The sequence below is a fragment of the Geotrypetes seraphini genome, chromosome 12, assembly GCF_902459505.1.
Source record: "Geotrypetes seraphini chromosome 12, aGeoSer1.1, whole genome shotgun sequence".
NCBI classification, from domain to species: domain Eukaryota; kingdom Metazoa; phylum Chordata; class Amphibia; order Gymnophiona; family Dermophiidae; genus Geotrypetes; species Geotrypetes seraphini.
Genome location: NC_047095.1, coordinates 762829 through 786503, shown reverse-complemented (window position 1 = coordinate 786503; position 23675 = coordinate 762829). Strand labels below are relative to the sequence as shown.

Here is a 23675-nt window from a genome sequence, read left to right as displayed (position 1 = left end):
TTCTGCTGCAAGAGGAAGAGAGGTATCAGGAAGGGCTACACCGGAGCCACCACCATAGGATAGTCTTTAGGGCTCGCTCTTGCTTCCTAGACCTCGCAGACCAGCAATGTATAGATAGATACCACTTTGACAGGGCAACGGTACAGGATCTCTGTCTGCAGCTGAAACCTCTCCTGCAGCCACCCACATGCAGGAATAACCTTATACCTGTCTACCTCAAGGTCACCACTTCCCTCGCCTTCCTAGGCACTGGGAGCTTCCAGTCAGTCCTAGCAGCCAACACAGGACTCACCCAGTTCCTAGAAGCCTTTCTCACCCACACCCATGAATACATCACACTCCCCGCCCCCCTACAGAGCATCATAGCTGAATTCTACAGCATAGCACACTTCCCCTCAGTCATAGGTGTAATAGATTGCACACACATTGCACTCAGACACACACCCCTCTGGGCAGATGAAGCCAGCTACAGACACAGGAAAGCATTCTATTCTATGAATATGCAAGTTGTGTGCAATGCTCAGAGGGAGATAGTGGATGTGTGTGCTAGATACCCAGGCTCAACCCACGATTCATACATCTTCCAGCATTCTGGAATTTATAGTAGAGCCACCCAAGGGGAGTTCAATGGCAGTTGGCTGCTAGGTAAGCACCACAGGGACCCAGCAACCCTATACCCCCTACCATCCCCCGACACTCTTATCCTGCAAACTCCCACCAATCTCCCACTTCAGCAGGTGAACTGTACCTCACTGCCACTCCCCATCTCTCCCATAGGTGACAGAGGGTATCCACAGCAAGTGTGGCTAATGACCCCTATTGTGCACCCTCAAAATGCTGCAGAGGAACAATACAATAGGCAACACAGAAGTACCAGAACTTTCATTGAGCACACCTTTCACCAGTTCAAGAACTGCTTCAGATGTCTTGACCAGTCGAGGGCAGCTGCTTTACTGACCTGAGAAGATTGCTCAGATATTCATGGCTTGCTGCATGCTCCATAACCTTGCCCTCTGAAAAAGGCAGCCACTCCTGGACCCCCCCCATAGCAATACCATCAACAGCCATTTGATGCAGAGGATGAGGAGCACCCCCCACACATACACACTGTATCCCAGAGCTGACCAGGAGGTGCATTCCAGGAGGGGGGTTTGCGCCAGGCAATGCTCAATACAAACTTCCAGTAAAGTTCAATGAAATTAACAGCTTTATTTCAACATGTGTTGTAAACCTCCACACACCCCCAAACACCCCCACCTGCTCTCCACCCCCCCCCAGCCACTTCTCTCCATGCCCCCCAAAACAAGTAAGAGCTGAATCAGAGCCCCTTGCCTACTTCCTCCTCCCCTGGGCCCTTCCACCCCCATGTCTCCTCTGAGTCACTATCAGACTCTCTATCCTCAGTATCACTGCTTTCAGTGTCCCCAGGTACATGCCTGTGAAATTCAGGCCATTTTAGCAGTGCGGAAGATGGCAGGTGTGGTACAGGGCCCAGGATTTGTGAATGGTGCTGTTTTGCAGTTGCTTTGCTTCCCCTCTGCTGGCCTAGTGCTGGAGCTGGAGGGTGTTGGAGGCTGCTGAGCTGGGGACTGGTTGGTGTTATGAGGCCCAATGAGGTTCCGCAGGTTGCTCCATAGGCCTTGGATCTAGGTGCTGATGGCTGTGTTGCTTTGCAGAAGAAGCCTCATGACCTCTGTGTGCTCCCTCTGGGCTTTCACAGCCTGCTTCATGATCTCCGTGTGCTCCCTCTGGGCTTCCAAGCCCTGCCTCATGAGCTGCAGCTTCTGGTGGCAATAGTCATCAAGGGAGATGTTGTGGCCCAGCAGCCTTTGAGCCAGGCAGATAAGGTGTCTGCATTGACGATTGGGTTCCCTCCTCTGGGCAGGCTGGCCTCCCTCACTACACTCATCCAAATTAGCAAACTCATTGGGAGGGGGGGAGAAAAAGTTGCAAAGCATCACCATCCTCACACTCCCTCACAACAGCTGCAGCCTCCTGAGCTTGTTTTGCTGGCACATCTTGCTGGCTCTCCTGGGTATCCTGCAGGACCTGGATGGATGGCACAGCTGTATCTCTTTCTGCTGCAGCCTGTGGTGGGTCCTCCTCGGAGCTGAGATCTGCATAGGGAAAAAGAACATATGTGGACCACAGCATATCAATGTTTGTATTTGCCCCTCCAGGTGCCCTTCCAGTGTCTAGGTTAGAAGAGGTGCCAGTATTATGCATCCCAAAGGTGTGTGTCACTACATACCCACCTACCAGCTCAAAATGTGCAGGGAAAGTGTGTTGGTGTGATGTAAAGGGGGTCTAACCCAATCACCTGGGGTGAGCAGTTTTGCACAGAGGAAAAGTAAGAGGAGAATATTTATTGGAAAACAGATTTGTGGTTTGGGAGAGTTAGGGGACATTGCTATTTTTTTCCAAATAATTTTTTAATGTAGTGAAAAGTACTGAATTATCAATTGTAATACACATGCCAAATACACAGCTTGAATAACAACTACAGTTATGGTTGCAAGAAATATACAGACCATTATTAAGAAGGGTATTACAACCAGAACGAAGGAAGTCATCATGCCGCTGTATCGCATGATAGTGTGCCCGCATCTGGAATACTGTGTCCAATATTGGTCACCGTACCTAAAAAAGGACATGGAGATACTTGAGAAGGTTCAGAGAAGAGCGACAAGAATGATTAAAGGTATGGAAAACCTTTCATACGCAGATAGGCTAGAAAGGCTGGGGCTCTTCACCCTGGAGAAGCGGAGACTCAGAGGAGACATGATAGAGACTTACAAGATCATGAAGGGCATAGAGAAGGTGGAAAGGGACAGATTATTCAGCCTACTGGGATCTACAAGAACAAGGGGGCACTCGGAGAAATTGAGGGGACAGGTTTAGAACCAATGCTAGGAAGTTTTTCTTCATTCAGAGGGTGGTAGACACCTGGAATGTGCTTCCGGAGGATGTGATAGAACAGAGTACATTAAGAGGATTGGACAAGTTCTTGAAGGATACGGAGATTGAGGGATATAGATAGAGGTAGAGATAGGATTATGAAAGGGTATAGATAGAAGAAAAATGGGGATTGAAAGGTTTTAGACAAAGGATCACTTACAGGTCATGGACCTGATGGGCCGCTGCGGGAGCGGACTGCTGGGCGCAATGGACCTCTAGTCTGACCCAGTGGAGACAACTTCTTATGTTCTTATATCAAATGGGCAAAATTGGAAGTATAAGAGTATCAAGTCAATAACCTTAATCAAGCATCAAGCTCAGAAACCAAGAAATGGACTATAAAAAGGTCACATGTAAAGGTTAGAACAGCAACAGTATTCAGAGACCATTAGAAAAAAAAAAAGGAGAAAGAAAAGAGAATCTATATTTACAGTATATGGGATATTGCTATTTGAATGGGGATTAAGGCAACAAGACAGCCAAGGACTCCAGAACACCAGGTAAGGAAGAAGCGAGCACGCATTTAGGGAGAGCACACGCACAAGAAGAAAACACACAATAAGACACACACAAGACAGGGAAGGATAAAGAAGCAGCAGGCTTCGGGGACAAGAAAGAGGCCCAAGGGAGGATAACATTCCCACCAAGACAAAAAGCGGCAGAAGAAGTAGACAGGAAAGAGCCAAGCACAGGAGAGAGCACAGCGCCCGCACACATAGAGACATAAGAGAAGGGAGAGGACATCTAGTGGACTCCAAAGAAAGAGAAATGGAAGCAGCAGGAACCCGGAGGAGCTTCCCAGTGTACTGCACAGAGTGTCATATGTATGACTACCTTCCCTCGGGAAGGCAGGCATACATATGCAGTTGGTGTCAGGAACTGGAAAGCCTGAAGAAGGAAGTTGGTCGACTGCAGTGCAGGGTTCAAGAGCTGGAGGGACTCCACATCTCAGAAGCACCTTTCGAGACAACTGAAGACCCTGCAGGAGAAAGCCACATCAAGGAGCAAGTAAGGGAGCTCGAAAGATTCATCGAGGAGGCCTACAGGCAGGTAGAAGAGCAGGATCATCAGCAGCGCTGGAGCGAGGAAGCTACGGCTACACAAGATGGAGGACATGGGCCAACAGATGGAAGACAGGGGCCAACGGACGCCGAGGATGAAGGATCACATGGAAGATTCATGCAAGCAGAGAGGGCGAAGACTGGCGGGGACCCTGGAAGAGAAGGACTGAACCACGCAGAGGATACAGATTTGAGACCAGTGAGGAAGCTGAAGAAGGAGAAATCTGCAGTCGTCGTGGGAGACTCAATCCTGAGAGAAGTGGACAGTCACGTAGCAGGAGGGAGAGAGGATCGGCTAATGACCTGTCTCCCAGGAGCAAGAACGAAGGACATCACCGACAGAATCGAGAGGATCCTGGATGGCGCGGAAACAGAAGAGACAGCAGTGATAATCCACGTGGGAACAAATGATGTCAACAGGAGAAATTACAGCAGGACTACGCTAATTGAACAGTTCAAGATCCTAGGAAGGAAACTGAAGCTGAGGACACAGAAGATAGCATTCTCAGAGATTCTGCCAGTACCGAGGGCAGACGTGAAGAGGCAGACCGAGCTACAAGCAATAAACGCTTGGTTGAGGAGATGGTGCGAAGAAGAAGGATTCCTTTCTGTAAGAAACTGGACAACTTTTTGGGGGAAGAACAAGCTCTTCAGGAGGGACGGACTACACCTGAGCAAGGCAGGAACGAGACTGCTAGCAAACAACGTCAAGAGAGGAATTGAGCAAGCTTTAAACTGAGAAGAAGGGGAAAGCCGATAGTCGATCTGACATCGACGGTTCGGACAAGAGTATCCAAAGAAGATACTGAGCGGGAAAAATGCTGGGAACAGGCAAGAGACGAACAACAGAAGCTGTTGACCAACAAAAAGGGCAAACAGATAAAATTAGAGGAACAGGAGAGATCAGGAAATCAGGTTGCAGACGAAAAAGATACACCAAAAAATGAGGAAGAAAGGAACAGAAAAGATACACCAAAAAATGAGGAAGAAAGGAACAGAAATGAGGGACTGGCAGCCCAAATAGGGGATGGTATGGGGAGCAAAACACATGTAAAACCAGCAGAGAAAAGAAAAGACCAGGACTTAAATTGCTTGTACGCTAATGCAAGGAGCCTAAAGTCCAAAATGGGAGAATTAGAAGCCATAGCCATAAAAGAAAACCTAGACATCATTGGAATCACGGAAACATGGTGGAACGAGGATAACCAATGGGACGTAGTGCTGCCAGGGTACAAACTCTATAGAAGAGACAGGACCAACAAGAAGGGTGGAGGAATAGCACTATACATAAAAGACACCATTCCCTCGTCCGGAGTGGATATAGAACCAAAGGAGGAAGGACTGGAGTCATTATGGGTCAAATTACCAGGAAAAGGTGGCCTTGACATAAGATTGGGTCTATACTATCGTCCACCTGGACAAACGGAAGCAAACGACAAAGATCTGGCAGCAGAATTGAGGCGGGAAAGCAACAACAGGAATGTGACAGTAATGGGAGATTTTAACTACCCCGGAATAAACTGGAATATTGGAAACTCAAACTGTGCGAGGGAAACAGAATTCTTAGAGGCTGTGAGGGACTGCTTTATGGATCAGCTTGTCAAGGAACCAACAAGAGGATATGCCACTCTTGACCTAATCCTCAACGGAATAGGGGGACCTGCAAAAGAAGTGGAAGTAGTAGGACCACTAGGAAACAGCGATCACAACATGATCCAGTACAAATTAGGAGTAAGTACAGCAAAAGGGAAGAGAACCACAGTGACAACGTTCAACTTCAAGAAAGGGAACTATGATGCTATGAGAGCAATGGTAAGAAAAAAACTTAGAAACAGCTCAAGGAAAACAGAAACTGTAGAGCAAGCCTGGTCTCTATTCAAGGGCACAGTGCAAGAAGCACAACATATGTACATCCCCAGATTTAGAAAAGGGTGCAAAAAAAAACCGAACAAAAGACCCCGCATGGATAAACAATGAGGTGAAGAAAGCGATAGGAGACAAGAAAAAATCATTCCGGAAATGGAAAAAGGACCAAACTGGGGAAAACTGGAATAAACACAGGAAACGCCAAAGAGAATGTCATCAAGTGGTTAGGAGAGCGAAAAGAGAATACGAAGAGAGACTGGCCAGGGAGGCAAAAAACTTCAAATCATTCTTCAGATATGATAAGGGGAAGAAACCAGCGAGGGAGGAAGTAGGACCTTTGGATGATGGAGACAAAAAGGGAGTGATAAAGGAGCAAAAAGAGGTAGCCGACAGGTTAAACAAATTCTTCTCATCAGTCTTCACAAGCGAGGACACATCCAGTGTACCGGAACCTGACGTGATCTTCCATGGTGACCAAGAAGAAAAACTGTCAGCAATAGAGGTGAGCCATGAGGAGGTAGTCCAACAGATAGATAGATTGAAAAGCGACAAATCCCCAGGCCCGGACGGAATCCACCCTAGGGTACTAAAAGAATTAAGAAATGAGATAGCGGGAATACTCCAACGAGTTTGCAACCTATCCTTGAAAACTGGAGAGATTCCGGAGGACTGGAAGATAGCAAATGTTACACCTATCTTTAAAAAGGGGTCAAGAGGAGACCCGGGAAACTATAGGCCGGTAAGTTTGACATCGGTTCCAGGCAAGATGGTAGAAGCACTTTTAAAGGACAGCATCTGTGAGCACATCAAAAAAAATGGGCTGATGAAAGCGAGCCAACATGGCTTCTGCAAGGGAAGATCGTGCCAAACAAACTTACTGCACTTCTTTGAGGGGGTAAACAGCCAGTTGGACAAAGGGGAACCTGTAGACATCATTTACCTTGACTTCCAAAAGGCCTTTGACGGCTACTTAGGAAGCTGTGGAACCACGGGGTGGAAGGGGACGTACACAGATGGATCAAACACTGGTTGGCAGGCAGGAGACAGAGGGTTGGAGTGAAGGGTCACTACTCGGGCTGGAGGAAAGTCACGAGCGGAGTTCCGCAGGGGTCTGTACTTGGACCGCTGCTGTTCAATATATTTATAAATGACCTGGAAATGGGGACGAATTGTGAAGTTATAAAATTTGCGGACGACACTAAACTCTGTAGAAGGGTTAGAACTACGGAAGAGTGTGAGGACCTACAAAGGGACCTAAACAAACTGGAGGAGTGGGCGAATAAATGGCAGATGAAATTCAATGTAGGGAAATGCAAAGTCATGCATATAGGGAGAAAAAACCCGATGTTCAGCTACCAAATGGGGGGATTAGTATTAGAGGAAAGTAACCTTGAAAGAGATTTGGGTGTACTGATGGATACAACAATGAAGTCAACGGCGCAATGCGCAGCAGCCGCGAAGAAGGCAAACAGAATGTTGGGTATTATTAAAAATGGTATTACGACTAGAACAAAAGAAGTCATCCTGCCGTTGTATCGGGCAATGGTGCGCCCGCACCTGGAGTACTGTGTTCAGTATTGGTCACCGTACCTTAAGAAGGATATGGCAATACTTGAGAGGGTCCAGAGGAGAGCGACACGAATGATTAAGGGCATGGAAAACCTTTCATACACTGAAAGATTGGAGAGGCTGGAGCTCTTCTCCCTGGAAAAGCGGAGACTCAGAGGAGACATGATAGAAACCTACAAGATCATGAAGGGCATAGAGAAAGTAGAGAGAGATAGATTCTTCAAATTTTCAAAACATAAAAGAACAAGAGGGCATTCAGAAAAATTGGAAGGGGATAGATTCAAAACGGGATAGACTCAGCGGGTGGTGGATACCTGGAATGCGCTTCCAGAGGACGTAATAGGGCAGAGTACGGTACTGGGGTTTAAGAAAGGATTGGACAATTTCCTGTTGGAAAAGGGGATAGAGGGGTATAGATAGAGGATTACTGCACAGGTCCTGGACCTGTTGGGCCGCCGCGTGAGCGGACTGCTGGGCGCGATGGACCTCGGGTCTGACCCGGCAGAGGCATTGCTTATGTTCTTATGTAATTTACCTGAGGCGTGTGTTCCTGCGTGCCCACATCATATGTGGCAGTCAGTGACACAAAGCTGAGCACCACCTGCTCCAGTGGGCTGAGATCAGACATATCTGCATCAGCAGCTCTGTTACCAGCCTTTGCTTGTACCTTTCTCTTGAGGGCCCTCCATTTTTTTTTTAATGCAGTCTTCAACATCTCTAATATGATGATGAACTGCATTGAGGCAGCTGGTTATGGCAGCCCACACCTTGCTTTTAGAATAGGCCCCTAGCCGTTCTCCCTTAGGAGAAAAGAGCTGTTGATGGTTAGCCTGGATTTCCCTGATCAGCATCTCTGTTTCTGCTTGCATAAAATTTGGCTTGCAGGACATAGGCTGGTCTAGTTTCTGCTGCTTTTATGGAGCCATGGTGACAAAGTGCCAAAGATTTGAGAGCCCTTTGCCTACTTCCCCTTATTAATTTGCACATTTCTATAGCTGTTAAAAGACGTCCCGAGAGTAGTCCACTCGACATCCTGCCATTGGACGACTAAGTAATCAGTTATGGACGAATCAGCAGGACGTCCATGAGATTTTCCACCCTCTATACTGGATTTTCAATTGTTTATTAGTATGTTTAAAAGTCATATGGCTGGCATATGTCTACAAAAGCAATGATTTTCGTTTCTTAGTCATACTAGAACACCTTCATATCTGCATAGCTGCTCTTTACTTGGTAGACACCTGATGTTGAGGGGTCTTTAAAGTTTGAGCCAACTGGACCCTTCTACTGTTGCTGTGTTCAGGTAAGCTAATACTCCTGCTCAGACTGGTCCCCCTAATATATTTTAATTTAATAAATGTAACAGTTCTGGTTGTATAGACATCTCACTTGCCTCTTTTGCATTCTGTTTCTCCCGTTGAGTGACTATCTTGGGACTTTGAATCATAACTTGTATGATATATTTGAATATAATAAATGTAACTGTTCTGGTTGTGTAGACCAGTGTTTTTCAACCTTTTTACACCCATGGACCGGCAGAAATAAAAGAATTATTTTGTGGACCGGCAAACTACTAGGACTAAAATTTCAAAACCCCGTTTCTGCCCCATCTCCGCGAGCTTGGTCACCTCAGTAACTATAGAAAAATAGACAAATATAGAGCAAAATATAAACAGCAGATATAAATTCTCAAAACTGACACGTTTTAATCACTAAATTGAAAATAAAATCATTTTTCCTACCTTTGCTGTCTGGTGATTTCATGAGTCTCTGGTTGCGTTTCCTTCTGTCTGTGTATCCTTTCTTTCATTTCTTTCTTTCTGCACTCAGGCCCAAGAATTGTCCCTTTCTATTCCCTCCCTCTTTCCTTCCTATGTCCTTGGTGCCCCCAGTGCCACCTTCCCATGTCTTTAGTGCCCCCAGTGCCTCCTTCCCATGTCCTTAGTGCATCCTTCCCGTGTCTTTAGTGCCCCCCAGTGCCTCCTTCCTATGTCTTTAGTGCCCCTTCCTGTCTTTAGTGCCTCCAGTGCCTCCTTCCTATGTCTTTAGTGCCCCCAGTGCCTCCTTCCCATGTCCTTAGTGTCCCTTCCTGTCTTTAGTGCCCCCAGTGCCTCCTTCCCATGTCTTTAGTGCCCCCAGTGCCTCCTTCCCATGTCTTTAGTGCCCTTCATTTCTTTCTTTCTGCACTCAGGCCCAAGAATTGACCCTTTCTATTCCCTCCCTCTTTCCTTCCTATGTCCTTAGTGCCCCCAGTGCCTCCTTCCCCAGATTTAGGAAAGGGTGCAAAGAAAACCGAACAAAAGACCCCGCATGGATAAACAATGAAGTGAAGACAGCGATAGAAGACAAGAAAAAACCATGTCCTTAGTGCCCCTTCCTGTCTTTAGTGCCCCCAGTGCCTCCTTCCCATGTCCTTAGTGCCCCTTCCTGTCCTTAGTGTCCCCAGTGCATCCTTCCCATGTCCCTCTCACTGCCTTCCACACTTTGTCCCACCCCCACCCCCGAAGCCAGCCTGCCTGTCTACCTCTCCCTCCCTCCCTGGCCAAAGCCAGCCTGCTTGCCTGCCTACCACCTTCCCTCCATCCCCCGCAAAAAAAAAAAAAAGCCTCCCTCCTTCCTTTCCCCTGTTCTTACCGCCCTGCCGCTGCTGCTACAGCTGACAGGAAGTCTTCTTTCCAACGTCAATTCTGATGTCGGAGAAGACATTCTGGGACAGCCAGGCTGCACGCGCTAGACCTTAACGCCAGAATTGAGCTGGCGTTATTCTAGAAGCGTACCGCGCGGTTTAGTGCACAGTAATTTTGTGCGTGCGCTAAAAACTCTAGCGCACCTTAGTAAAAGGAGCCCTAAAAATCAGCAAGTTAAGAAAGTACATATAAGATGAACATATTCTAATTTCCACTGGGAGAGCATACCAAAATTTTGCAATCTGAACATAAGAACATAAGAAATGCCTCCACTGGGTCAGACCAGAGGTCCATCGTGCCCAGAAGTCCACCCACGCGGTGGCCCAACAGGTCTAGGACCTGTGCAGTAGCCCTCTATCTATACCCCTCTATCCCTTTTTCCAGTAGGAAATTGTCCAATCCTTTCTTGAACCCCTGCACTGTACTCTGCCCTATTACGCCCTCTGGAAGCGCATTCCAGATGTCCACAATACGCTGGGTAAAGAAAAACTTCCTAGCATTCGTTTTGAATCTGTCCCCTTTCAGCTTTTCCGAATGCCCTCTTGTTCTTTTATGTTCTGAAAGTTTGAAGAATCTGTCCCTCTCTACTCTCTCTATGCCCTTCATGATCTTGTAGGTTTCTATCATGTCCCCTCTAAGTCTCCGCTTTTCCAGGGAGAAGAGCCCCAGTCTCTCTAATCTTTCAGTGTATGAAAGGTCTTCCATGCCTTTAATCATTCGTGTCGCTCTCCTCTGAACCCTCTCAAGTATTGCCATATCCTTCTTAAGATACGGTGACCAATACTGGACACAGTACTCCAGGTGCGGGCGCACCATTGCCCGATACAATGGCAGGATGACTTCCTTCGTTCTGGTTGTAATACCCTTCTTGATAATACCCAACATTCTGTTTGCCTTCTTTGAGGCTGCTGCGCATTGTGCCGTTGACTTCATTGTTGTATCCACCAGTACGCCCAAGTCCCTTTCAAGGCTACTTCCCTCTAATACTAATCCCCCCATTTGGTAGCTGAACATCCGGTTCTTTTTCCCTATATGCATGACCTTGCATTTCCCTACATTGAAGTTCATCTGCCATTTATTCGCCCACTCCTCCAGTTTGTAGTTCCTCACACTCTTCGGCAGTTGTAACCCTGCTACAGAGTTTGGTGTCATCCACAAATTTTATAACTTCACATTTCGTCCCCGTTTCCAGGTCATTAATAAATACATTGAAAAGCAGTGGTCCGAGTACTGACCCCTGCGGAACTCCGCTCGTGGCCCTCATCCAGTCCGAATAGTGACCTTTCACTCCAACCCTCTGCCTTCTGCCTGCCAACCAGTGTTTGACCCATCTATGTACGTCCCCTTCCACCCCGTGATTCCACAGCTTCCTAAGTAGCCGCTCATGGGGTACCTTGTCAAAGGACTTTTGGAAGTCGAGGTAAATGATGTCTACGGGTTCGCCTTGGTCCAACTGGTTGTTTACCCCCTCAAAGAAGTGCAGTAAGTTTGTTTGGCACGATCTTCCCTTGCAGAAGCCATGTTGGCTCGCTTTCATCAGCCCAATTTTTTCGATGTGCTCACCGATGCTATCCTTTATCAGTGCTTCTACCATCTTGCCCGGAACCGATGTCAAACTTACCGGCCTGTAGTTTCCTGGGTCTCCTCTCGATCCCTTTTTAAAGATAGGTGTAATATTTGCTGTCTTCCAGTCCTCCGGGATCTCTCCAGTTTTCAAGGATAGGTTGCAAATTTGTTGGAGTATTCCCGCTATCTCGTTTTTTAGTTCTTTTAGTACCCTAGGGTGTATTCCGTCAGGGCCTGGTGATTTGTCGCTTTTTAATCTTTCTATCTGCTGGAGGACATCCTCATGGCTTACCTCTATTGTTGACAGTTTTTCTTCTTGGTCTCCATGGAAGATCCTGTCTGGTACACTGGATGTGTCCTCGCTTGTGAAGACTGACGAGAAGAACTTGTTTAACCTGTCGGCCACCTCCTTTCCCTCCTTTATCACTCCTTTTCTATCTCCATCATCCAACGGTCCTACTTCCTCCCTCACTGGTTGCTTCCCTTTAACATATCTGAAGAACGATTTGAAGTTTTTTGCCTCCCTGGCTAGCCTCTCTTCGTATTCCCTTTTCGTTCTCCTAACCACTTGATGACATTCTCTTTGGCGTTTCCTGTGTTCCTTCAAGTTTTCCCCAGTCTGGTCTTTTTTCCATTTCCGGAATGATTTTTTCTTGTCTTCTATTGCTGTCTTCACTTCATTGTTTATCCATGCGGGGTCTTTTGTTCGGTTTTTTTTGCACCCTTTCCTAAATCTGGGGATGTACATATGTTGTGCTTCTTGCACTGTGCCCTTGAATAGAGACCAGGCTTGTTCTACGGTTTCTGTTTTCCTTGAGCTGTTTCTGAGTTTTTTCTTTACCATTGTTCTCATAGCATCTTAATTCCCTTTCTTGAAGTTGAACGTTGTCACTGTGGTTCTCTTCCCTTTTGTTGTACCTACTTCTAATTTGTACTGGATCATGTTGTGATCGCTGTTCCCCAGTGGTACTACTACTTCCACTTCTTTTGCAGGTCCTCCTAGTCCGTTGAGGATTAGGTCAAGAGTGGCATTCCCTCTTGTTGGTTCCTTGACAAGCTGATCCATAAAGCAGTCCCTCACAGCCTCTAAGAATTCTGTTTCCCTCGCACAGTTCGAGTTTCCAATATTCCAGTTTATCCCGGGGTAGTTAAAATCTCCCATTACTGTCATGTAAATGATTTCTTGTAAAAACTTTTCAGTTTAGCACCTCTATAAGACGAGAATTGCAACACAAAGTGCATATAAGTTTGCCAACTTTCACGGTTGCGCACAAGAGATATTAATGATGTCAAATCAATTGGGCAAAAACTCTCCAAAATTTTAAAAACAAAACAGCAATCTTAAAAATTATTTATGCTTTCACCAGAAGCCAATGCAAGTCAATTAGCAAAAGAGACACACTATCAAATTTAGTTCTACGGTTGCTGTATTTTGAATCTGTTGCAATCTCTGCATTTGCTAATATATAAGGAATTGTAGTAATCTAACTGTGACAAAACTAGCAGTTGCACCAATACTTTGAATTGGTTGAGAATAAAATAGAAAATTGTTTTAACTTGAAAAATGTTCTCTAAGATAGATGTGGGGATGGGGACCAGAATATGTCCATGTGTACATTCTAGTTTATACTTTCTCTGAAAAAGGTTACAAAGCAGTTTATATAAACAATATAACAATCATCATTACATAAAACAAAACACATTCATCAATAAATAAATGAATAACAGTCATCAGTAGAGTAAAACATTTTTTACAAGCTTTAGTGAATAACTATACTTTGAATGTTTCTTAAAAACAAGTAAATCATGCTGCATCCTGAGGTTGTCGGCTCCATACAAGAAAAGGACCTGTTCCCAGTCAAAAACTGCCTAATAGCATTAGGTACTGTAACAGGACCCTTTCAGAGAAATATATAAGGCTTGACTAGGGACATTGTAGGAAATCCTAACATTTAAAAATGGGGCTCTTCGATTAACAGTTTCACATTACTGCTTTAATTGTGTTTTAAACATTTGTTCAAAAGAGATTGGCTGTGAATTATTTAATGCATTTCTTGGTTGTAGCGGATTTGATTCCAAGCTCCAGCAATTGCCTTCAATTGTATGAATCACCAATAGGTCTAAGAAACATATCTGACAGTGATGGCAGATAAAGGTAAACTTCAAATTGCTATCACAATTATTAAGTCATGTATAAAAATTGTTTAAACTGTGTTTCTTCACCCTCCAAATAAAAAAACATCATCTATGAACCTTTTTCAATATTCAATCTCCAGGGGGAGATGTCCAAAAAACCATGTCTCAAAATTGCTAACATATAGATTAGCTATATTGGAAGAATGTAGGTGGCTTAGTTGAGAATGCAAGATTAATTTTGTAGACCAGCCTTAGTCTGGGGGGGGGGAGGGAGGGAGGAACGATGGTGGTATCTAGGGCAATGGAGGGTTAAGTGACTTGCCCAGAGTCACAGGGAACAGGCTCATACTAAACTCACAACCTCAGGGTGTTGAGGCAACAGCTCTAACCACTAGGCCACTCCTTATAGAAGGTAGACAGCAAAAAAATGGAGGGCTGAATAGTGTAACAGAAGTGGCATGAGTTCAAATTCCAGGTTCCCTAACAAAGGTTATGTGAATGGGTCCCGGCTGTCAGTTCTCAGCTCTAGAATTGCTGCCTACGACCATCTCCCTGCAACCATCTTTTAATGGCCTATGGTAGTCATACTGAAAGCCAATGTGATGCTGTGAGGCATTATGTGTGCTCATAGATATGGTGGTTGCCTGATCCTTGCACGGATTTACCTGATAACAGGAAGCCTATGCGACACCAGGAAGTATTTCTTTACCGAAAGAGTGGTTAATCATTGGAATGAGCTCCCAGTGCAGATGAGCGAGGCCAGCAGCGTGCCAGATTTTAAGAATAAATGGGATGCCCATGTCGGATCTCTAAGAGGATATAGTTAAGGGGATGGGTCATCAGAGTGTGATCTTTCAGATGGTTAAGGAGGAGGATCAATAGAATGGGCAGACTTGATGGGCTATGTCCCTTTTCTGCAGTCATTTTTCTATGTTTCTATGAGAAGAAGCAATTAGATCTATGAGCAAGTGTACTTGTTCACAGATCCCATACTATTTTTTTGTATTATAGGTACAGGCCACTGAAAAAGACCCCCTTTTTGTGTGTGGATTCTGGAGACTACTTGTGTGAAATGTACATCAGTAGTGGAGAGACTGGAAAGAATGATGATAGGTAGTGGAGACAAGATGAGCATTCCTGTTAGGGGCAGGGGTAGGGATAAAGTCAGCCCAAGGGTATCTGCCACCAGAAGAACTTTCAGCTGTGTGCTACCCCCTCAACGCCACCCCAGAATAAATAAAGACGTTCCCTCCACCCCACACATGTTCTACATCTCCCCATCCTTTTCCTACCTCCCCTCCACACCACCACCACCACCAGTGATATACAGCATCTCTGTTCTTCCCTTTCCCATCCCCCTTATGTACAGGATATCTCCTTCTCATGGGAGATGTTCAGCAGCTTCTCTTCCTTTTACTCTCTCTGGGATGGCACCCAGAGAGAGTAAAAGGAAGGGAAGCTCATAGAAAACAGTATGTCAGTATGCTCATAGAAAACATTGTGGCCAAGGCCTGCCCTTTCCAAAACAAGAAGTTTGGTGAGGGTAGGACTTGGCGGGTCTTGAGCAAGCATTAATGCTCAAAGACCTAGGCCAGCCACAAAGTCATCCATAGATATACTGACTGCCACATTGATGCTCCCCCCCCAAAATTGTGGCAGCCTAGGAAAATGCCTAGTCTGTCTAATGGTAGGTCCTGCTGGGACTAGGAATATTCAGTCTTAGTGCCTAAAAATGTAAAGGCATGTAAACCTTCTAATTGCAGAGATGACCTATAAACTGATGCATGTACGATCGATTTTTATGCTTTACAATTTTCTATCTTGCATACAGTGCACGTGCAAAGAGGGAATGAGTGAAACACACAAAAAAAGCCGCATAAACAGAAATTATTTAAAACAGGAACGAACCATTTTTTTTTTAGTGCGTGCACACCCCTAGCACCTGCCTCTCCTTTTCGTGTAAGTTTGCCTCGATTCGATTGTAAATTCGGTACAACAGAGACCCTCTCATTATAATTGCAGTGTTGTGTACATCAAGTAAATAAGAGTCCTCTAAGTTGAAGAAGAAGGTAGATGTGTAAAGAGAATGGGGCTGGAAGACAAGAGCGACACAAAGCAGAGCAAAAGATGACGGGACGTGCTATGGAAGAGAATAGACAAATCGATGGAGGCAGAGGTGGAGCTGAAGTAAGCGGGAACCAAAAGAAGGCATCCACTACTGTCGTTTTTCTCATTGCACGCTTCTCAAAACGCAGCTAGTAGAGTTATCGAATGACTGTATATTTCGCCAGCACCGGGTCCAGTTTTCGATTCCGTGGAAGATTGTACTTAGAGCCGCTGCAAGCGCAGTGGACTCGCATAACGGTTGGGCCGGGGCCGATTTTACCACAGTTTTTAATAAGACAGGGGGGAGGGGCATTTCGCTCTTCTGCGCTGACGGTTATGGACTGTGGAACGTTCGCGTCGCGCCTCAAGAGGCCCTGGAGCGAGAACTAAACGTAGCCGCCAGTGCCGTGTGACAGGAGAAGGAGGAGGAGGCGGTGGCAGCCGTAGCCTCAGCCTCCCGCCGCCTACTCCTCCCCGGGCCAAAGGAGGTGATCTCGCTTTGCAAGTTGTCGACAGCAGGCGAGAGATGGCGAAAAAGACGGACCGTGGCGCCTCGTCCCTGCTGCTCGTGCTCGTGCTGGCGGGTCCCGCCGCCGCCGGCATCTATGGCCCGTCCGATGCCGTGGTGCAGCTCGACGCGGGCACGGTGCGCGCGCGACTGCTGAACTCCAGCAGCGCCTGGTTCGTCGAGTTCTACGCGTCGTGGTGCGGGCACTGCATCAACTTCGCCCCCACCTGGAAGGCGCTGGCGCAGGACATCAAGGGTAAGAGCCGAGGGGGGGGGGGACACACACCCTCTCCCCCGCTTTTCTGCCAGGCAGGGGCACATCCACTGATGACCTCTCTACCAGCTTGACTAACCCCAGGTTCTCTGCCAGGGATATTTCTAATGAGCCCCCTTCCTGAGCCTGGCAAACTCCTGCAACCCTGACCCCCCTCCTAACTTTTCTGCCAGGTCAATGTCCACTGACAGCTTCTTCCTCAATCTATCTAACCGCTAAGTCTCTGCTGGGGACTCGTCTCTTGAGCCTCTCTGTCTGAGCTTGGCAAGCCTTTGAATCCCTGAACCCTTTCCCTTCCAACCTGCCTAACCTTAGGTTCTCTGCCAGGGGCACTTTGGAGCCTAGCAACCTCCAGACCGCCTCACCTTTCTGCCAGGAACATTTATATTGATTCCCCCTCATGTTAGCAAATTCATATAGCCCCCATGCTTGCTTCTCTGCCAGGGATATCTCCACCTCTACTGCTGTTGCCCAGCCTACCTAACCCCAACTTCTCTGCCAGGGATATTTCAACTCCCTCTCTCTGAGCCTGACAAACCCCTTCTCTGCCAGGGACACCTCCTCTGACAGCCTCTTCCCACTAAGAATATTATAATGCTCCTGTATCGCTCCATGTTGCGACCGCATCTGGAGTATTGCGTTCAATTCTAGTCTCCTTATCTCAAGAAAGATATAGCAGCACTAGAGAAAGTTCAAAGAAGAGCAGCCAAGATGATAAAGGGGATGGAACTCCTCTCGTATGAGGAAAGACTAAAAAAGTTAGGGCTTTTCAACTTGGAAAAGAGACAGCTGAGGGGAGATATGACTGAAGACTACAAAATCCTGAGTGGAGTAGAATGGGTACAAGTGGATCAATTTTTCACTCTGTCAAAAATCACAAAGACTAGGGGACAATCACTGAAGTTACAGGGAAATACTTTTTAAAACCAATAGAAGAAAATATTTTTTTCACTCAGAGAATAGTTAAACTCTGGCAGGCATTGCCAAAGGGTGTGGTAAGAGCAGATAGCGTAGCTAGTTTTAAGAAAGGTTTGGACAATTTCCTCTGTTATTGAGAAAGACATGGGGAAAGCCATTGCTTGCCTTGGATCAGTAGCATGGAATGTTGCTACTCCTTGGGTTTTGGCCAGGTACTAGGGACCTGGATTGGCCACCGTGAGAACGGGCTACTGGGCTTGATGGACCATTGATCTGACCCAGTAAGGCTATTCTTATGTTCTCCCCCATTAACTCACAATTTCTGCTCTGCAGGAGAAATATCTGCCCTTTCCTTGCTAAAAACCCTTTAAACTTGAGCTCTCTTTGTATGATGACCATTCCTTCCTTGGCCACTTGCATCAGAGCTCTTGTGTGCTGATTCTTGATAGCTGTTCCCTTTAACTAATCTCAAGAACACCTGCAGATCCTAAGCTCACTAGTATAGTGTTTGCATTTAAACTTTCTCCACTCAGTTCTGGCAGTTCCCTGGATTCTCCTCCATTGACCACAACTATTACCCCTACTCCATTTTCCCCAGGTTACAGGTTGTTTTTTTAGGAACTCAAAGAACACTTGTTTTGGTGTCCTACAGCTGGAGAGATGTGACACAGGATCCTGAAGCTGTTTTCTTAATGAGACTTTTGATTCTGTACAAACCTGAATCTTTATACCAGTTGTAACGTAGGGAAAAGTCAAATTAATAACTTCTGTCTCTTTACAATCCTCATGGGTCTATACATTGGAATACAAGCAAAGCTAAATAGTTTGCAATTTATTTGAAAATGTAGTTATTATATCTTTAAGTTTAAATCTGAGACATCTTGCGAAGTTTAAAATCTTATCAATGGAATTGTTCATAGCAGGGGGGACTGTATAATGTCTGTCTTAGCTGGTCAGTTTTATTGGACATTAAAAAGATTTCTGAGTTGCCAGTTTCTTAAGGAAAGAACTCAGGTGTTCAAGGATATGATCTTTCTTTTTTTTTATTTCATTTTTCAATAACATATCAAGTATCCACTTGTACAGAAAGGTAAAGTCAAGCCAAAATCAAATGTAATACAATATGATACTAATAAGATAATCAAATAATCTGCTATCTTAAAAGAAATATATATATAAAGCTTAACTTTAACTCAAGTCCTCTAAATAAGGAAATCAGCGAGTATAATATACATTACAAAATAAAATGAAGACTAAAGGTTGTATATGCTGAGAAGGTAATCAACAATCAATGAGTACTCAAATTCCTTCTCCTTTTTTCAGAGAAGCCATTGACAAAAAGGTTGTAAGTTGGCTAGGATCAAAGAATACATATTTTTGCATTTGATAAATTATCACACATTTACATGGGTGACGAAGAAAAAAGGTTGCCCCAAGAGCAATAACTCCTGGCTTTAACAACAGAAATTCACGTCGACGTTTCTGTGTTTCTCGTGACAGATCTGGAAACATTTGTATCTTATACCCAAGAAAAGCTTTCTGTTTATTTTTGAAGAAAAGTTTCAGTAGCCAATTTTTATCAGGTGATAAGGCCACTGTAAGCAAAAGTGTTGCCGACATTGCTACCTCCTGGTCTGAAAGTTCCAACACCTTGGAAATATTAAGCGACTGTTGAGCTTCTTCCATTAATTTTTCTTCCCTTTTAATAGGTAGATAATACACTTGAGTGAATGGAGGTATTAATTCCTCGGTAATTTCCAGGACTTCCTTTAGGTAACGTTTTAACATGTCTCTAGGGGTTACCTCCGCAACCCTGGGAAAGTTAATTAATCTAAGATTATTATTGCGAGAAAAGTTTTCTAGAGACTCCAATTTTCTCCTTAAGTTAGTATTATCTTTCACCAGTGTTTCAGTTATTTGTTTAGAAAGTTTAATTTCCTGGGAAGAATTCATTGTTGAAGTTTTTAAATCTTGCAAGTCAACTTTGATATTCTTAATTTCGTTTTCTTGGGAAGATATCTTATGCTCCAACTGCAACAGTTGGGGCTTAACTGATTTAGATAGATCCGCTACAAGATCCCAAATTGCATCAAGTGTTACCTCTTGGGGCTTCTTTAATATAAAGATAGGTTCTTGTAAAGGAAAACTCTCACCAACCATTGTACCCTCCTGGGTATGACTCCTCTGCTCACGGGCAATCCGCGGGGATGATGAAACCTCAGTTTCCACTGGAATCCCCTGAAACAACAGGGAATCCACATCCATGCTCCCCTCTTTGCTCCCAACGACCTCCGGGGAGAGTTCCTCACCGCCTTCCGATGGTTCCTCCACCCGCGGGGAGCTGGCGGTCTGAGGAGGAGGCACTCTGGCGTCGGGGCTCAAGGTGGTGTCTGGGCCCATAGAGAACGCCTCCGTCTCGCCACGGTGCGTCTCCTGCGGGCGTGCCGACGCCCCCGCAATTCCCTGCATTCATCGGAGAAGTTCATCCATTGAACCAAAGCCGGCTGGGCCCGAACGCCGTGAGGCTCCAACTGCACTTCGGCCCCTCCACTTCAGCATGCTAAACAGTAAGTTTCTTGAAGAAAAACAGAAGAAGAAACGATATTGGTAGAGCTCTCTGCGACGAAGCTCTCAGCATTACAGTCCTTCCGCCATCTTGCCAGGAAGGACTGTGCCTAGGGCAGTGGTTAGCAAACCACGGCTCTTTAGCCACTTGAGTGTGGCTCGTCTAGAGCAGGGGTGCCCAACCTGCTTCCCTTCCCCATAAAGAGGATGCTGAAGCGTCGGGCTGACCAAACTTCACCACCCAACGTCAATTTTGATGTCAGAGAAGAAGTTCTGGGCCAGCCAATTGCTGCCTGGCTGGTCTGGAACTTCCTCTCCGATGTTAGAATTGACGTCAGGTGGGAAAGGGTAGTTGGCCTGGCGCTTCAGCATCCTCTTTATGGGGAAGGGAAGCAGGTTGGGCACCCCTGCTCTAGACGAGCCACACTCAAGTGGCTAAAGAGCCGTGGGAAGCAGGGAGAGCTCAGAACTCGGCGGTGGCTTTTTTCCTGATGGTGGCAGCAGCAGCCTATTCCCCGGCGGCAGCCTGTTCCCCAGAGGCGGTGGTGGCCTGTTCCCCAATGGCAGTGGCTTGGGGGAGGGCATGGAGAAAGAAAGAAAGGAGATGGGAGACAGAAGACAGGGAGACAGACAGAAAGGGGGCATAGAGAGAAATAGGGAGACAGACAGAAAGAAAGAAAGAAAGGGGGCATGGCGAGAGAAAGAAAGGGCAGGGTGAAAGAAAGAAAAAGTTGGGGGAGCGAATGAGGTCTGAAGGAGAGGAAGCATACAGGAGGCTGAAAGAAGGGAAGAAATATTGGATGCACAGTCAGAAGAATAAAGTACAACCAGAGACTGATGAAATTACCAGACAACAAAGGTAGGAAAAGTGATTTTATTTTCAATTTAGTGATCAAAATGTGTCCATTTTGAGAATTTATATCTGCTGTTTATATTTTTCACAATGGCCCTTTTTTACTAAACTGCAATAGCGTTTTTTAGCGCAGGGAGCCTATGAGCATCGAGAGCAATGCAGGGCAATCAGTGCAGCTCCCTGCGCTAAAAACCGCTATCGCGGTTTAGTAAAAAGGGAGAGGGTATATTTGTCTATTTTTCTATAGTTGTTACTGAGGTGACATTGCATAAAGTCATCTGCTTTGACCTCTTTGAAAACTCGCTGAATATAAATGATAATTAACATTTTCTCTGCTTTTGTGTTTTTTTAAATTTTATTGTTGGTAGATCATTTTGACTTGGCCAGGAAGGTAAGTGGGAGGGAGGGGAGCTGCTGAAACACATCTAGTAATCATTGCAGGTTTGACTGTGCAGGGAATTATTTTTGTAAAATCATGTTATGTGACTGGCATTATTTAGACTTTAATTTCTATGAATGAATAGAATGAAAATGATATAAAATTGCTTGCTTGTTTTTATGCGCTGAAGGGAAGTTGAGAGAGAGTGGGCTGAGGACGCTGAAGGAAAATGGGGAAGAGAGAGTGGGGAGAAGACGCTGATTTATAAATTGACAATTGTACAGAATATTGTTTTATACTTTAATATAATAAGTTCAGTATAAAACTATTTGAGGCTTGTGTGGATGGGATCAGATGGTTTGCGGGTTTGGGGACCGAGCTCGCAGGGATGGGACGGAGACAAATTTTTTCCCCGTGTCATTCTCTAGGCTCTACTACGAATTGATTTCGACTACGTGCGGGTGAGCAGGGTGTCAGTCGGGTTGACGTAGCCGTCGTAGCGCAAGCAGGCGCGGGGTATGGCTCTCAAAAGAAATCTTAATTGTTGTACTGATGATCTTTGGCTTTTTTGACTAACGAGTTTGCCTACCACTGCCCTAGGGAAAAAACCCCCTTTGAGAATTTAACTCTCTTGCCAGAGCAGGGTTACCTATCAGTCAGGATTCTATAGTACAGGTCTCTATGCATGCTTTCTCTGCACACCATGGGCCCGATTCTCAAAACCTAACACCGGCATTAGAGCCAAATATCACTGATCTAGTACAGGAAATAGCATGTGTTCCAAAGCTGGCCATGAATTGTATTTAAATGTAGTCATGCTGATGTAAATGAGGTTTTTTGCTATTCTCTCCCAAAACTCAGAGAATAGCTAACAAGCAAACTCTGCTCTTACTGCTGGAAAAATATCGCAAGATTGGAACTGGTATTGAGGGGTTTGGAAAGAGGATTTCTTTTGGAAGTGAAAGGAAGCTTGTGCAAGCCTCTAAACACCAGCACTGAAAAACTAATGAATAGAACAAGCAAACCTGAAAGTGAAAGCACACAATGGTGCCTGGTTTTTTTTGCGCTTAAATATAAGTACAACATCTTTGAAAAGCTTAAATTAAAGACAGAGAAGCGCAGAGCCAATATATGTTTCGCTTTCAGGTTTGCCTGTTGCATGCACATAAGAGCTGCACTTACTGTGAAACTCATTTGCGAATGCGCCAAGCATGTTCCTTCCCTTTGCATTTGCTTTTACAGCAAACATATACCCCCTCTTTTACTAAAGTGCGCTAGCTGATTTAGCGCATGCTAAATATTAGCACGCACTAAACGCTAACGCGTCCCTAGAATATAATGGATGCGTTAGCATTTAGCATGCGCTAGATCGGCTAGCGCACCTTAGTAAAAGAACCCCATAATTTGAATGCCATTGGCTCTGAGCATTGGAGGGGTGGGGGATTTGGGTCTGGGGTGTGGTGTCATGGGTTCAGGGGGGCTTGATTTCAGGAGGGAGTGGACATCTCTCCTGCCTAATGCGGTTGGGGTTTTTTTTTAGGTGGTTCCGGCAGGAGGGAGTGGACATCCCTCCTGCTGGGGGACTTCGAGGAAGGTTCGGAGAATCCCTTCCAGGGCTACTCAGCTGATCACAGCAGGGAGATTTCCTTGCCACTATTAGTTTAGCGGCTGCGTCTATTTGAAATATAGGCTTACATTTCAGGCACCTATCATGGCCCTAGGGAAATGCCTAGGGCCACTTAAGCTCATCTAAGACCACTTCTGGGAGAAACCGTGCCCTTGCCCAGCCTTGGGCAAGCTTAAGCGTCCCTGGGTGCCTTGCTGCACCTGCAACAGATGCCTATAATGTAGGTGAGTTGCCTGGGGGGGAGGGGGGTTGTTAGAAAATGTGTGTCCCGATTGGCTGGTTAGACAGCGGTAGGACGCCTACCGTTGCTTACAATTGGGATGCCGTTTATAGAATTTGCTCCTTTGTTTAGGAGTCTGAGCCTTTTGTCCTTTGGCATAATTTACATTTGTAAAACTGTATTTTTCTCTCCCTTCTTTCTGTCTGGATTAGGCAAGCAATTCTTTTTCTTTTTATCTCTCTGTTCTCATTAGTTGGTCTGGTTTTGTCAGCTTGGGGCTGATTTATTATGGTTTTGCTTCCATTCTATGCTTCTAAGAGGCTGAGGGAAAATGTTGTAAGTCAAATCATCTGCCTTCATTCTGATCAAGAAGTCCTCCCAA

General features: G+C 45.6%; 1 protein-coding gene across 2 annotated transcripts in view; it reads left to right on the top strand.

The window, feature by feature from the left end:
- The first annotated feature begins 16011 nt into the window (after positions 1-16011).
- The window catches only part of QSOX1 (quiescin sulfhydryl oxidase 1), a 181438-nt gene continuing 173774 nt past the window's right edge, over positions 16012-23675 (top strand). Inside the window, exon 1 of one of the 2 annotated variants that reach the window (XM_033917087.1) lies at positions 16012-16030. Coding sequence is in view for 1 of the 2 variants with exons in the window: in XM_033917086.1 (XP_033772977.1) it covers positions 16476-16713 (238 nt within the window). In the remaining variant the exon portion in view is untranslated. Of the gene's footprint in view, positions 16031-16083; positions 16714-23675 lie in introns of those variants that run through there. The other variant, XM_033917086.1, reaches the window with a different exon arrangement.